Genomic DNA, 13,620 nt, shown 5'->3' with positions numbered 1-13,620 from the left:
CTACTCCACACCCCTGCCCCACTACTCCACCACTACTCCACACCCCTGCCCCACTACTCCACACTACTGTCCCACTGCTGCCCCACTACTCCACACCCCTGCCCCACTACTCCACACTACTGTCCCACTGCTGCCCTACTACTCCACACCCCTGCCCCACTACTCCACACTACTGTCCCACTGCTGCCCTACTACTCCACACTACTGTCCCACTACTGTCCCACTACTCCACACCCCTGCCCCACTACCCCACACTACCATCCCACTACTCCACACCCCTGCCCCAATACATCACACTGATATCCCTAATATACTAATACACAAATATCACTAATATCCTGTCACACTAATATACTGCCCCACTACTCTACACTATTGTCTACTCTATACTCCGTACTATTGTCCCTCTACTTCACAGTAATATCCCACTACCACCCCACTAATCCACACTAATATCACACTACTGCCCCTACTTCACACTAATTACCCATTACTAGCCCCACTAATCCTCACTACCACCTCACGACTGCCCGAGTACTCCACCCTACTGCCCCGGTCCTACTCTACCCCACTCTCCCCCTGCTCCCGCCTGCCTCCAGCTGCTACCTGATCCTGCTGCTGCTGCTGGTGTCCGGATCGGTGGCGCTGAGCCGCCCCACCGTGGACTGCGGAGGGGCGTTCTCAATCACGCCCAGGTGGTACTGGGCCCGGCTGAACCGCGGGGGCTCATCGGCATCCATGACAGCCACCCGCACGCTGGCCCGATCCTTAAATGGGCCACGGCGCAGGTAGAGAGGGTCAACCCGCGAGTTCACCACCTCCACCGAGAACGAGTAAGAGCTCCGGGCTTCATAGTCCACTGCCTGAGAGAGAGAGAGGGGTACATGCACACACCCTGACTGGACACGCCAGTACATTAACACTGCACTGAGAGAGAGGGGTTCATACAGACACACTGACTGACTGGACACTCCAGTACATTAACACTGCACTGAGAGAGAGGGGTTCATACAGACACACTGACTGGACACTCCAGTACATTAACACTGCACTGAGAGAGAGGGGTTCATACAGACACACTGACTGGACACTCCAGTACATTAACACTGCACTGAGAGAGAGGGGTTCATACAGACACACTGACTGACTGGACACTCCAGTACATTAACACTGCACTGAGAGAGAGGGGTTCATACAGACACACTGACTGACTGGACACTCCAGTACATTAACACTGCACTGAGAGAGAGGGGTTCATACAGACACACTGACTGACTGGACACTCCAGTACATTAACACTGCACTGAGAGAGAGGGGTTCATACAGACACACTGACTGGACACTCCAGTACATTAACACTGCACTGAGAGAGAGGGGTTCATACAGACACACTGACTGACTGGACACTCCAGTACATTAACACTGTGCTGAGGGAGAGGGGTTCATACAGACACACTGACTGACTGGACACTCCAGTACATTAACACTGCACTGAGAGAGAGGGGTTCATACAGACACACTGACTGACTGGACACTCCAGTACATTAACACTGCACTGAGAGAGAGGGGTTAATACAGACACACTGACTGACTGGACACTCCAGTACATTAACACTGCACTGAGAGAGAGGGGTTCATACAGACACCCTGACTGGACACTCCAGTACATTAACACTGCACTGAGAGAGAGGGGTTCATACAGACACACACCCTGACTGGACACTCCAGTACATTAACATTAACATTAACAGTTTCTCTCTCCCCCTGATCTGTGCAGGTTGGGGTACACTCTGGGGCACAGTTTCTCTCTGCTCCCCTGATCTGTGCAGGTTGGGGTACAGTCTGGGGTACAGTTTCTCTCTGCTCCCCCTGATCTGTGCAGGTTTGGGTACAGTCTGGGGTACAGTTTCTCTCTGCTCCCCTGATCTGCTGTGCAGGTTGGGGTACAGTCTGGGGTACAGTCTCTCTCTCCCAATGATCTGCTGTGCAGGTTTGGGTACAGTCTGGGGTACAGTTTCTCTCTGCTCCCCCTGATCTGCTGTGCAGGTTGGGGTACAGTCTGGGGTACAGTTTCTCTCTGCTCCCCTGATCTGCTGTGCAGGCTGGGGTACAGTCTGGGGTACAGTCTCTCTCTCCCCCTGATCTGCTGTGCAGGTTGGGGTACAGTCTGGGGTACAGTTTCTCTCTCTTCCTGATCTGTGCAGGTTGGGGTACACTCTGGGGTACAGTTTCTCTCTCCCCCTGATCTGTGCAGGTTGGGGTACAGTCTGGGGTACAGTTTCTCTCTCCTCCCCCTGATCTGTGCAGGTTCGGGTACAGTCTGGGGTACAGTTTCTCTCTGCTCCCCTGATCTGCTGTGCAGGTTGGGGTACAGTCTGTGGTACAATCTCTCTCTCCCCCTGATCTGCTGTGCAGGTTGGGGTACAGTCTGGGGTACAGTTTCTCTCTCCCCCTGATCTGTGCAGGTTGGGGTACACTCTGGGGTACAGTTTGTCTCTCCCCCTGATCTGTGCAGGTTGGGGTACAGTCTGGGGTACAGTTTCTCTCTGCTCCCCTGGTGTGCAGGTTGGGGTACACTCTGGGGTACAGTTTGTCTCTCCCCCTGATCTGTGCAGGTTGGGGTACAGTCTGGGGTACAGTTTCTCTCTCCCCCTGATCTGTGCAGGTTGGGGTACAGTCTGGGGTACAGTTTCTCTCTCCCCCTGATCTGTGCAGGTTGGGGTACACTCTGGGGTACAGTTTGTCTCTCCCCCTGATCTGTGCAGGTTGGGGTACAGTCTGGGGTACAGTTTCTCTCTGCTCCCCTGGTGTGCAGGTTGGGGTACACTCTGGGGTACAGTTTGTCTCTCCCCCTGATCTGTGCAGGTTGGGGTACAGTCTGGGGTACAGTTTCTCTCTCCCCCTGATCTGTGCAGGTTGGGGTACAGTCTGGGGTACAGTTTCTCTCTCCCCCTGATCTGTGCAGGTTGGGGTACACTCTGGGGTACAGTTTGTCTCTCCCCCTGATCTGTGCAGGTTGGGGTACAGTCTGGGGTACAGTTTCTCTCTGCTCCCCTGGTGTGCAGGTTGGGGTACACTCTGGGGTACAGTTTGTCTCTCCCCCTGATCTGTGCAGGTTGGGGTACAGTCTGGGGTACAGTTTCTCTCTCCCCCTGATCTGTGCAGGTTGGGGTACAGTCTGGGGTACAGTTTCTCTCTCCCCCTGATCTGTGCAGGTTGGGGTACACTCTGGGGTACAGTTTGTCTCTCCCCCTGATCTGTGCAGGTTGGGGTACAGTCTGGGGTACAGTTTCTCTCTGCTCCCCTGGTGTGCAGGTTGGGGTACACTCTGGGGTACAGTTTGTCTCTCCCCCTGATCTGTGCAGGTTGGGGTACAGTCTGGGGTACAGTTTCTCACTCCCCCTGATCTGTGCAGGTTGGGGTACAGTCTGGGGTACAGTTTGTCTCTCCCCCTGATCTGTGCAGGTTGGGGTACACTCTGGGGTACAGTTTGTCTCTCCCCCTGATCTGTGCAGGTTGGGGTACAGTCTGGGGTACAGTTTGTCTCTCCCCCTGATCTGTGCAGGTTGGGGTACAGTCTGGGGTACAGTTTCTCACTCCCCCTGATCTGTGCAGGTTGGGGTACAGTCTGGGGTACAGTTTCTCACTCCCCCTGATCTGTGCAGGTTGGGGTACAGTCTGGGGTACAGTTTGTCTCTCCCCCTGATCTGTGCAGGTTGGGGTACACTCTGGGGTACAGTTTGTCTCTCCCCCTGATCTGTGCAGGTTGGGGTACAGTCTGGGGTACAGTTTGTCTCTCCCCCTGATCTGTGCAGGTTGGGGTACAGTCTGGGGTACAGTTTCTCACTCCCCCTGATCTGTGCAGGTTGGGGTACAGTCTGGGGTACAGTTTCTCACTCCCCCTGATCTGTGCAGGTTGGGGTACAGTCTGGGGTACAGTTTGTCTCTCCCCCTGATCTGTGCAGGTTGGGGTACACTCTGGGGTACAGTTTGTCTCTCCCCCTGATCTGTGCAGGTTGGGGTACAGTCTGGGGTACAGTTTGTCTCTCCCCCTGATCTGTGCAGGTTGGGGTACACTCTGGGGTACAGTTTGTCTCTCCCCCTGATCTGTGCAGGTTGGGGTACAGTCTGGGGTACAGTTTGTCTCTCCCCCTGATCTGTGCAGGTTGGGGTACAGTCTGGGGTACAGTTTCTCACTCCCCCTGATCTGTGCAGGTTGGGGTACAGTCTGGGGTACAGTTTGTCTCTCCCCCTGATCTGTGCAGGTTGGGGTACACTCTGGGGTACAGTTTGTCTCTCCCCCTGATCTGTGCAGGTTGGGGTACAGTCTGGGGTACAGTTTGTCTCTCCCCCTGATCTGTGCAGGTTGGGGTACAGTCTGGGGTACAGTTTCTCACTCCCCCTGATCTGTGCAGGTTGGGGTACAGTCTGGGGTACAGTTTGTCTCTCCCCCTGATCTGTGCAGGTTGGGGTACAGTCTGGGGTACAGTTTCTCACTCCCCCTGATCTGTGCAGGTTGGGGTACAGTCGGGGGTACAGTCTCTCTCTCCCCCTGATCTGTGCAGGTTGGGGTACAGTCTGGGGTACAGTTTGTCTCTCCCCCTGATCTGTGCAGGTTGGGGTACAGTCTGGGGTACAGTTTGTCTCTCCCCCTGATCTGTGCAGGTTGGGGTACAGTCTGGGGTACAGTTTGTCTCTCCCCCTGATCTGTGCAGGTTGGGGTACAGTCTGGGGTACAGTTTGTCTCTCCCCCTGATCTGTGCAGGTTGGGGTACAGTCTGGGGTACAGTTTCTCTCTCCCCCTGATCTGTGCAGGTTGGGGTACAGTCTGGGGTACAGTTTGTCTCTCCCCCTGATCTGTGCAGGTTGGGGTACAGTCTGGGGTACAGTTTCTCACTCCCCCTGATCTGTGCAGGTTGGGGTACAGTCGGGGGTACAGTCTCTCTCTCCCCCTGATCTGTGCAGGTTGGGGTACAGTCGGGGGTACAGTCTCTCTCTCCCCCTGATCTGTGCAGGTTGGGGTACAGTCTGGGGTACAGTTTGTCTCTCCCCCTGATCTGTGCAGGTTGGGGTACAGTCTGGGGTACAGTTTGTCTCTCCCCCTGATCTGTGCAGGTTGGGGTACAGTCTGGGGTACAGTTTCTCACTCCCCCTGATCTGTGCAGGTTGGGGTACAGTCGGGGGTACAGTCTCTCTCTCCCCCTGATCTGTGCAGGTTGGGGTACAGTCGGGGGTACAGTCTCTCTCTCCCCCTGATCTGTGCAGGTTGGGGTACACTCTGGGGTACAGTTTGTCTCTCCCCCTGATCTGTGCAGGTTGGGGTACAGTCGGGGGTACAGTCTCTCTCTCCTCCTGATCTGTGCAGGTTTGGGTACAGTCTGGGGTACAGTTTCTCTCTCTCCCCCTGATCTGTGCAGGTTGGGGTACAGTCGGGGGTACAGTCTCTCTCTCCTCCTGATCTGTGCAGGTTTGGGTACAGTCTGGGGTACAGTTTCTCTCTCTCCCCCTGATCTGTGCAGGTTGGGGTACAGTCTGGGGTACAGTTTCTCACTCCCCCTGATCTGTGCAGGTTGGGGTACAGTCTGGGGTACAGTTTCTCACTCCCCCTGATCTGTGCAGGTTGGGGTACAGTCTGGGGTACAGTTTCTCTCTGCTCCCCTGATCTGCTGTGCAGGTTGGGGTACAGTCTGGGGTACAGTCTCTCTCTGCTCCCCCTGATCTGTGCAGGTTGGGGTACAGTCGGGGGTACAGTCTCTCTCTCCCCCTGATCTGCTGTGCAGGTTGGGGTACAGTCGGGGGTACAGTCTCTCTCTCCCCCTGATCTGTGCAGGTTGGGGTACAGTCGGGGGTACAGTTTGTCTCTCCCCCTGATCTGTGCAGGTTGGGGTACAGTCGGGGGTACAGTCTCTCTCTCCCCCTGATCTGTGCAGGTTGGGGTACAGTCGGGGGTACAGTCTCTCTCTCCTCCCCTTGATGTACTGCCTCTGCCCCAGAAGGGGGCAGCGCTGCAGTGAGGGAGGAGGTGGACCTTGTCCAGTCTGTGAAGCAGTCGGGTCTGGGATGAAAGGCGCTATATGGATGCAGGACAGTAATGTCCAGACCTGGGCAGGCGGCTGAGTGAATCTGCTCGAACCCCTGTTCCCCCCTGCACCTTGTTCAGGGTGATGACAGCCTCCAGCTCCCGGCCCGAGATGTTGAAGATGTCTGAGCCCTCCCCCTCCAGGACGGAGAACTCCAGCTCCGCATTCTCACCCACGTCCGCGTCCATCGCTGAGAGTCGCCCAACCTCCGCACCTGGCTGGGCCAGTTCAGACACTGAGAAGGACCACATACCTGAGAGAGAGGGGTTAATACACTCACTGACTGAACACTCCAGTACATTAACACTGCACTGAGAGAGAGGGGTTCATACAGACACACTGACTGACTGGACACTCCAGTACATTAACACTGCACTGAGAGAGAGGGGTTCATACAGACACACTGACTGGACACTCCAGTACATTAACACTGCACTGAGAGAGAGGGGTTCATACAGACACACTGACTGACTGGACACTCCAGTACATTAACACTGCACTGAGAGAGAGGGGTTCATACAGACACACTGACTGGACACTCCAGTACATTAACACTGCACTGAGAGAGAGGGGTTCATACAGACACACTGACTGGACACTCCAGTACATTAACACTGCACTGAGAGAGAGGGGTTCATACAGACACACTGACTGGACACTCCAGTACATTAACACTGCACTGAGAGAGAGGGGTTCATACAGACACACTGACTGACTGGACACTCCAGTACATTAACACTGCACTGAGAGAGAGGGGTTAATACACTCACTGACTGAACACTCCAGTACATTAACACTGCACTGAGAGAGAGAGGTTCATACAGACACACTGACTGGACACTCCAGTACATTAACACTGCACTGAGAGAGAGGGGTTCATACAGACACACTGACTGGACACTCCAGTACATTAACACTGCACTGAGAGAGAGGGGTTCATACAGACACACTGACTGGACACTCCAGTACATTAACACTGCACTGAGAGAGAGGGGTTAATACACTCACTGACTGAACACTCCAGTACATTAACACTGCACTGAGAGAGAGAGGTTCATACAGACACACTGACTGGACACTCCAGTACATTAACACTGCACTGAGAGAGAGGGGTTCATACAGACACACTGACTGACTGGACACTCCAGTACATTAACACTGCACTGAGAGAGAGGGGTTAATACAGACACACTGACTGACTGGACACTCCAGTACATTAACACTGCACTGAGAGAGAGGGGTTCATACAGACACACTGACTGACTGGACACTCCAGTACATTAACACTGCACTGAGAGAGAGGGGTTCATACAGACACACTGACTGGACACTCCAGTACATTAACACTGCACTGAGAGAGAGGGGTTCATACAGACACACTGACTGGACACTCCAGTACATTAACACTGCACTGAGAGAGAGGGGTTCATACAGACACACTGACTGGACACTCCAGTACATTAACACTGCACTGAGAGAGAGGGGTTCATACAGACACACTGACTGACTGGACACTCCAGTACATTAACACTGCACTGAGAGAGAGGGGTTCATACACACACACTGACTGGACACTCCAGTACATTAACACTGCACTGAGAGAGAGGGGTTCATACAGACACACTGACTGACTGGACACTCCAGTACATTAACACTGCACTGAGAGAGAGGGGTTCATACAGACACACTGACTGACTGGACACTCCAGTACATTAACACTGCACTGAGAGAGAGGGGTTCATACAGACACACTGACTGGACACTCCAGTACATTAACACTGCACTGAGAGAGAGGGGTTCATACAGACACACTGACTGACTGGACACTCCAGTACATTAACACTGCACTGAGAGAGAGGGGTTCATACAGACACACTGACTGACTGGACACTCCAGTACATTAACACTGCACTGAGAGAGAGGGGTTCATACAGACACACTGACTGACTGGACACTCCAGTACATTAACACTGCACTGAGAGAGAGGGGTTCATACAGACACACTGACTGGACACTCCAGTACATTAACACTGCACTGAGAGAGAGGGGTTCATACAGACACACTGACTGACTGGACACTCCAGTACATTAACACTGCACTGAGAGAGAGGGGTTCATACAGACACACTGACTGACTGGACACTCCAGTACATTAACACTGCACTGAGAGAGAGGGGTTCATACAGACACACTGACTGACTGGACACTCCAGTACATTAACACTGCACTGAGACAGAGGGGTTCATACAGACACACTGACTGACTGGACACTCCAGTACATTAACACTGCACTGAGAGAGAGGGGTTAATACAGACACACTGACTGGACACTCCAGTACATTAACACTGCACTGAGAGAGAGGGGTTCATACAGACACACTGACTGACTGGACACTCCAGTACATTAACACTGCACTGAGAGAGAGGGGTTCATACAGACACACTGACTGGACACTCCAGTACATTAACACTGCACTGAGAGAGAGGGGTTCATACAGACACACTGACTGACTGGACACTCCAGTACATTAACACTGCACTGAGAGAGAGGGGTTCATACAGACACACTGACTGACTGGACACTCCAGTACATTAACACTGCACTGAGAGAGAGGGGTTCATACAGACACACTGACTGGACACTCCAGTACATTAACACTGCACTGAGAGAGAGGGGTTCATACAGACACACTGACTGACTGGACACTCCAGTACATTAACACTGCACTGAGAGAGAGGGGTTCATACAGACACACTGACTGGACACTCCAGTACATTAACACTGCACTGAGAGAGAGGGGTTAATACAGACACACTGACTGACTGGACACTCCAGTACATTAACACTGCACTGAGAGAGAGGGGTTCATACAGACACACTGACTGACTGGACACTCCAGTACATTAACACTGCACTGAGAGAGAGGGGTTCATACAGACACACTGACTGGACACTCCAGTACATTAACACTGCACTGAGAGAGAGGGGTTCATACAGACACACTGACTGGACACTCCAGTACATTAACACTGCACTGAGAGAGAGGGGTTCATACAGACACACTGACTGAACACTCCAGTACATTAACACTGCACTGAGAGAGAGGGGTTCATACAGACACACTGACTGACTGGACACTCCAGTACATTAACACTGCACTGAGAGAGAGGGGTTCATACAGACACACTGACTGGACACTCCAGTACATTAACACTGCACTGAGAGAGAGGGGTTAATACAGACACACTGACTGACTGGACACTCCAGTACATTAACACTGCACTGAGAGAGAGGGGTTCATACAGACACACTGACTGACTGGACACTCCAGTACATTAACACTGCACTGAGAGAGAGGGGTTCATACAGACACACTGACTGGACACTCCAGTACATTAACACTGCACTGAGAGAGAGGGGTTCATACAGACACACTGACTGGACACTCCAGTACATTAACACTGCACTGAGAGAGAGGGGTTCATACAGACACACTGACTGAACACTCCAGTACATTAACACTGCACTGAGAGAGAGGGGTTCATACAGACACACTGACTGACTGGACACTCCAGTACATTAACACTGCACTGAGAGAGAGGGGTTCATACAGACACACTGACTGACTGGACACTCCAGTACATTAACACTGCACTGAGAGAGAGGGGTTCATACAGACACACTGACTGGACACTCCAGTACATTAACACTGCACTGAGAGAGAGGGGTTCATACAGACACACTGACTGACTGGACACTCCAGTACATTAACACTGCACTGAGAGAGAGGGGTTCATACAGACACACTGACTGACTGGACACTCCAGTACATTAACACTGCACTGAGAGAGAGGGGTTCATACAGACACACTGACTGACTGGACACTCCAGTACATTAACACTGCACTGAGAGAGAGGGGTTCATACAGACACACTGACTGACTGGACACTCCAGTACATTAACACTGCACTGAGAGAGAGGGGTTAATACAGACACACTGACTGGACACTCCAGTACATTAACACTGCACTGAGAGAGAGGGGTTCATACAGACACACTGACTGACTGGACACTCCAGTACATTAACACTGCACTGAGAGAGAGGGGTTCATACAGACACACTGACTGGACACTCCAGTACATTAACACTGCACTGAGAGAGAGGGGTTCATACAGACACACTGACTGACTGGACACTCCAGTACATTAACACTGCACTGAGAGAGAGGGGTTCATACAGACACACTGACTGACTGGACACTCCAGTACATTAACACTGCACTGAGAGAGAGGGGTTCATACAGACACACTGACTGGACACTCCAGTACATTAACACTGCACTGAGAGAGAGGGGTTCATACAGACACACTGACTGACTGGACACTCCAGTACATTAACACTGCACTGAGAGAGAGGGGTTCATACAGACACACTGACTGGACACTCCAGTACATTAACACTGCACTGAGAGAGAGGGGTTCATACAGACACACTGACTGACTAGACACTCCAGTACATTAACACTGCACTGAGAGAGAGGGGTTCATACACACACTGACTGGACACTCCAGTACATTAACACTGCACTGAGAGAGAGGGGTTCATACAGACACACTGACTGACTGGACACTCCAGTACATTAACACTGCACTGAGAGAGAGGGGTTAATACAGACACACTGACTGACTGGACACTCCAGTACATTAACACTGCACTGAGAGAGAGGGGTTCATACAGACACACTGACTGGACACTCCAGTACATTAACACTGCACTGAGAGAGAGGGGTTCATACAGACACACTGACTGACTGGACACTCCAGTACATTAACACTGCACTGAGAGAGAGGGGTTCATACAGACACACTGACTGACTGGACACTCCAGTACATTAACACTGCACTGAGAGAGAGGGGTTCATACAGACACACTGACTGACTGGACACTCCAGTACATTAACACTGCACTGAGAGAGAGGGGTTCATACACACACTGACTGGACACTCCAGTACATTAACACTGCACTGAGAGAGAGGAGGCAGACAGAGTGAAGTCGAGGGAGAGAGGAGAGAGGAGAGAGAGATGTCTTGTCTGTGCTGTGAGAGTGAGTGTGTAGTGATTTTACTGTCTACTGAAGCAGAACATTGTGAACTGCAGATGAAATATTAATAGACGGAGGAGAGGGAGAGAGACAGGGGAGGCGGGAAGCTGTCCTGGAGAATCAGAATTGAAATAATTGGAATTAGGATCATTAGCTGCGGTTCGTCTGATCGTCCTGCCGGCTTCAGCCAACAACGAAGTCCCTGTCGCACAACAACCTGAGTGAGGGAGGGAGAGGGGACCCCCCGGGCCTGTGCACAGCCTGCAGGCACCACCTGCACTCCTTCAGCCACAGCATCTCCTCCTGTCCCTCTGTCTCTCTCCTCTCACTCCTCACCCCTCTCTTGTCCCCTCTCTCTCCTTCTCCTCTGTGCCTTCTCTCCTCTCTCTCCCCTCTCTCTATCTCCTCTCTCCCCTCTCCCTCCTTCTCCTCTGTCTCTTCTCTCCTCTCCTCTCCCTCTCTCCTCTCTCCCCCTCTCCTCTCAGGACAGATTTAACGCCTGTATTATTCCACTTCTCTCTCTCCTCTCTCTCAGGACAGATTTAATGCCTATATTATTCCTCTTCCCTCTCTCCTCTCTCCTATCTCCTCCCTCTCTCTCCTCTCTCTCTCCTATCTCCTCCCTCTCTCTCCTCTCTCTCCTCTCTCTCAGGACAGATCTAACAGCCTGCTTTATTCCTCTTCTCTCTCTCCTCTCTCCTATCTCCTCCCTCTCTCTCCTCTCTCTCTCCTATCTCCTCCCTCTCTCTCCTCTCTCTCTCCTATCTCCTCCCTCTCTCTCCTCTCTCTCAGGACAGATCTAACAGCCTGCTTTATTCCTCTCCTCTCAATTCAATTCAATTCAATTCAAGGTGCTTTATTAGCATGACCGATGGGTACAATCAGTGTTGCCAAAGCAAATGAAAGTAATGATATTTACATGAAACAAAACAAAAATAGAAGTAAAATAAAATCTACAGACATATTACAGACATTTACAACAAAGACATATTATACAATATTGACATATTCTGTAGGCGGCTGGAGCATTATTGGGAGACAGACTCACTGTTCCTCAGGCTGTGACAGGAGATCACATACTGGGCTGCCAGTTCAACTGAGTTCCCTCCTCCCTCTCCCAGTAGGATTGGGACCCGTTGTGATTCTGGCAGGTGTGGGAACTCTGGGATTAGATTTCTGAATTTAGGGAAGAATGTTTCTCTAATCCCAGAGTATCTGTCACAGTGCAGTAGGAAGTGCACCTCTGTCTCTCTCTCCTATCTCCTCCCTCTCTCTCCTCTCTCTCTCCTATCTCCTCCCTCTCTCTCCTCTCTCTCAGGACAGATCTAACAGCCTGCTTTATTCCTCTCCTCTCTCTCCTCTCTCTCCTATCTCCTCCCTCTCTCTCCTCTCTCTCTCCTATCTCCTCCCTCTCTCTCCTCTCTCTCAGGACAGATCTAACAGCCTGCTTTATTCCTCTCCTCTCTCTCCTCTCTCCTATCTCCTCCCTCTCTCTCCTCTCTCTCTCCTATCTCCTCCCTCTCTTTCCTATCTCCTCCCTCTCTCTCCTCTCTCTCCTCTCTCTCAGGACAGATCTAACAGCCTGCTTTATTCCTCTCCTCTCTCTCTCCTCTCTCCTCCCTCTCTCTCCTCTCTCTCTCCTCTCTCTCAGGACAGATCTAACAGCCTGTATTATTCCTCTCCTCTCTCTCCTCTCTCCTATCTCCTCCCTCTCTCTCCTCTCTCTCAGGACAGATCTAACAGCCTGTATTATTCCTCTTCTCTGCTCATTGCCTCTCGTTCTCTCAGAGGACAAATTACAAAACATCTTTAATTTCATCTCTCGCTCTCTCACAGGACAAATTCGATCACAGACGACAGGGCTGCTGTGCTCTCTAGAGAACAGGAGCAGTATTTATCTTCTCTCTAGCTCTATTAGGAACTCTGGTGAGATTTTTAAATATTGACCCCCAGCATTGACTCTTGCATAGACACAACAGGGTACTGACACACACAGTGTACAACACAGCCTGTTACAGACTACTACACAACTAGTTACTGACACACAGTGTAACACACAGCCTGTTACACACTGCTACACAACTGTTTACTGGCACACAGTGTAACACACAGCCTGTTACACACTGCTACACAACTGTTTACTGACACGCAGTGTAACACACAGCCTGTTACACACTGCTACACAACAGGGTACTGACACACAGTGTAACACACAGACTGTTACACACTGCTACACAACTGTTTACTGACACACAGTGTAACACACAGCCTGTTACACGCTGCTACACAACTGTTTACTGACACACAGTGTAACACACAGTCTGTTACACGCTGCTACACAACTGTTTACTGACACACAGTGTAACACACAGCCTGTTACACACTGCTACACAACAGGGTACTGACACACAGTGTAACACACAGCCTGTTACACAC

At 51.7% G+C, this 13,620-nt stretch overlaps 1 protein-coding gene across 1 annotated transcript in view; it reads right to left on the bottom strand.

Moving 5' to 3' along the window:
• Positions 1 to 13,620, bottom strand: part of LOC148833216 (cadherin-24-like) — a 44,083-nt gene that overhangs the window by 14,159 nt on the left and 16,304 nt on the right. The window contains exons 7-8 of the mRNA XM_088916064.1: positions 6,152 to 6,333; positions 607 to 863 (exon numbers count right to left, since the gene is read on the bottom strand). Coding sequence (XP_088772190.1) covers positions 607 to 863; positions 6,152 to 6,333 — 439 coding nt within the window. The remainder of the gene's footprint in view (positions 1 to 606; positions 864 to 6,151; positions 6,334 to 13,620) is intronic.

The sequence above is a fragment of the Atractosteus spatula genome, chromosome 5, assembly GCF_055471065.1.
Source record: "Atractosteus spatula isolate fAtrSpa1 chromosome 5, fAtrSpa1.hap1, whole genome shotgun sequence".
NCBI lineage: Eukaryota > Metazoa > Chordata > Actinopteri > Semionotiformes > Lepisosteidae > Atractosteus > Atractosteus spatula.
The sequence above is the reverse complement of the archived record's forward strand: the minus strand, read 5'-3'. Positions and strand labels throughout refer to the sequence as shown.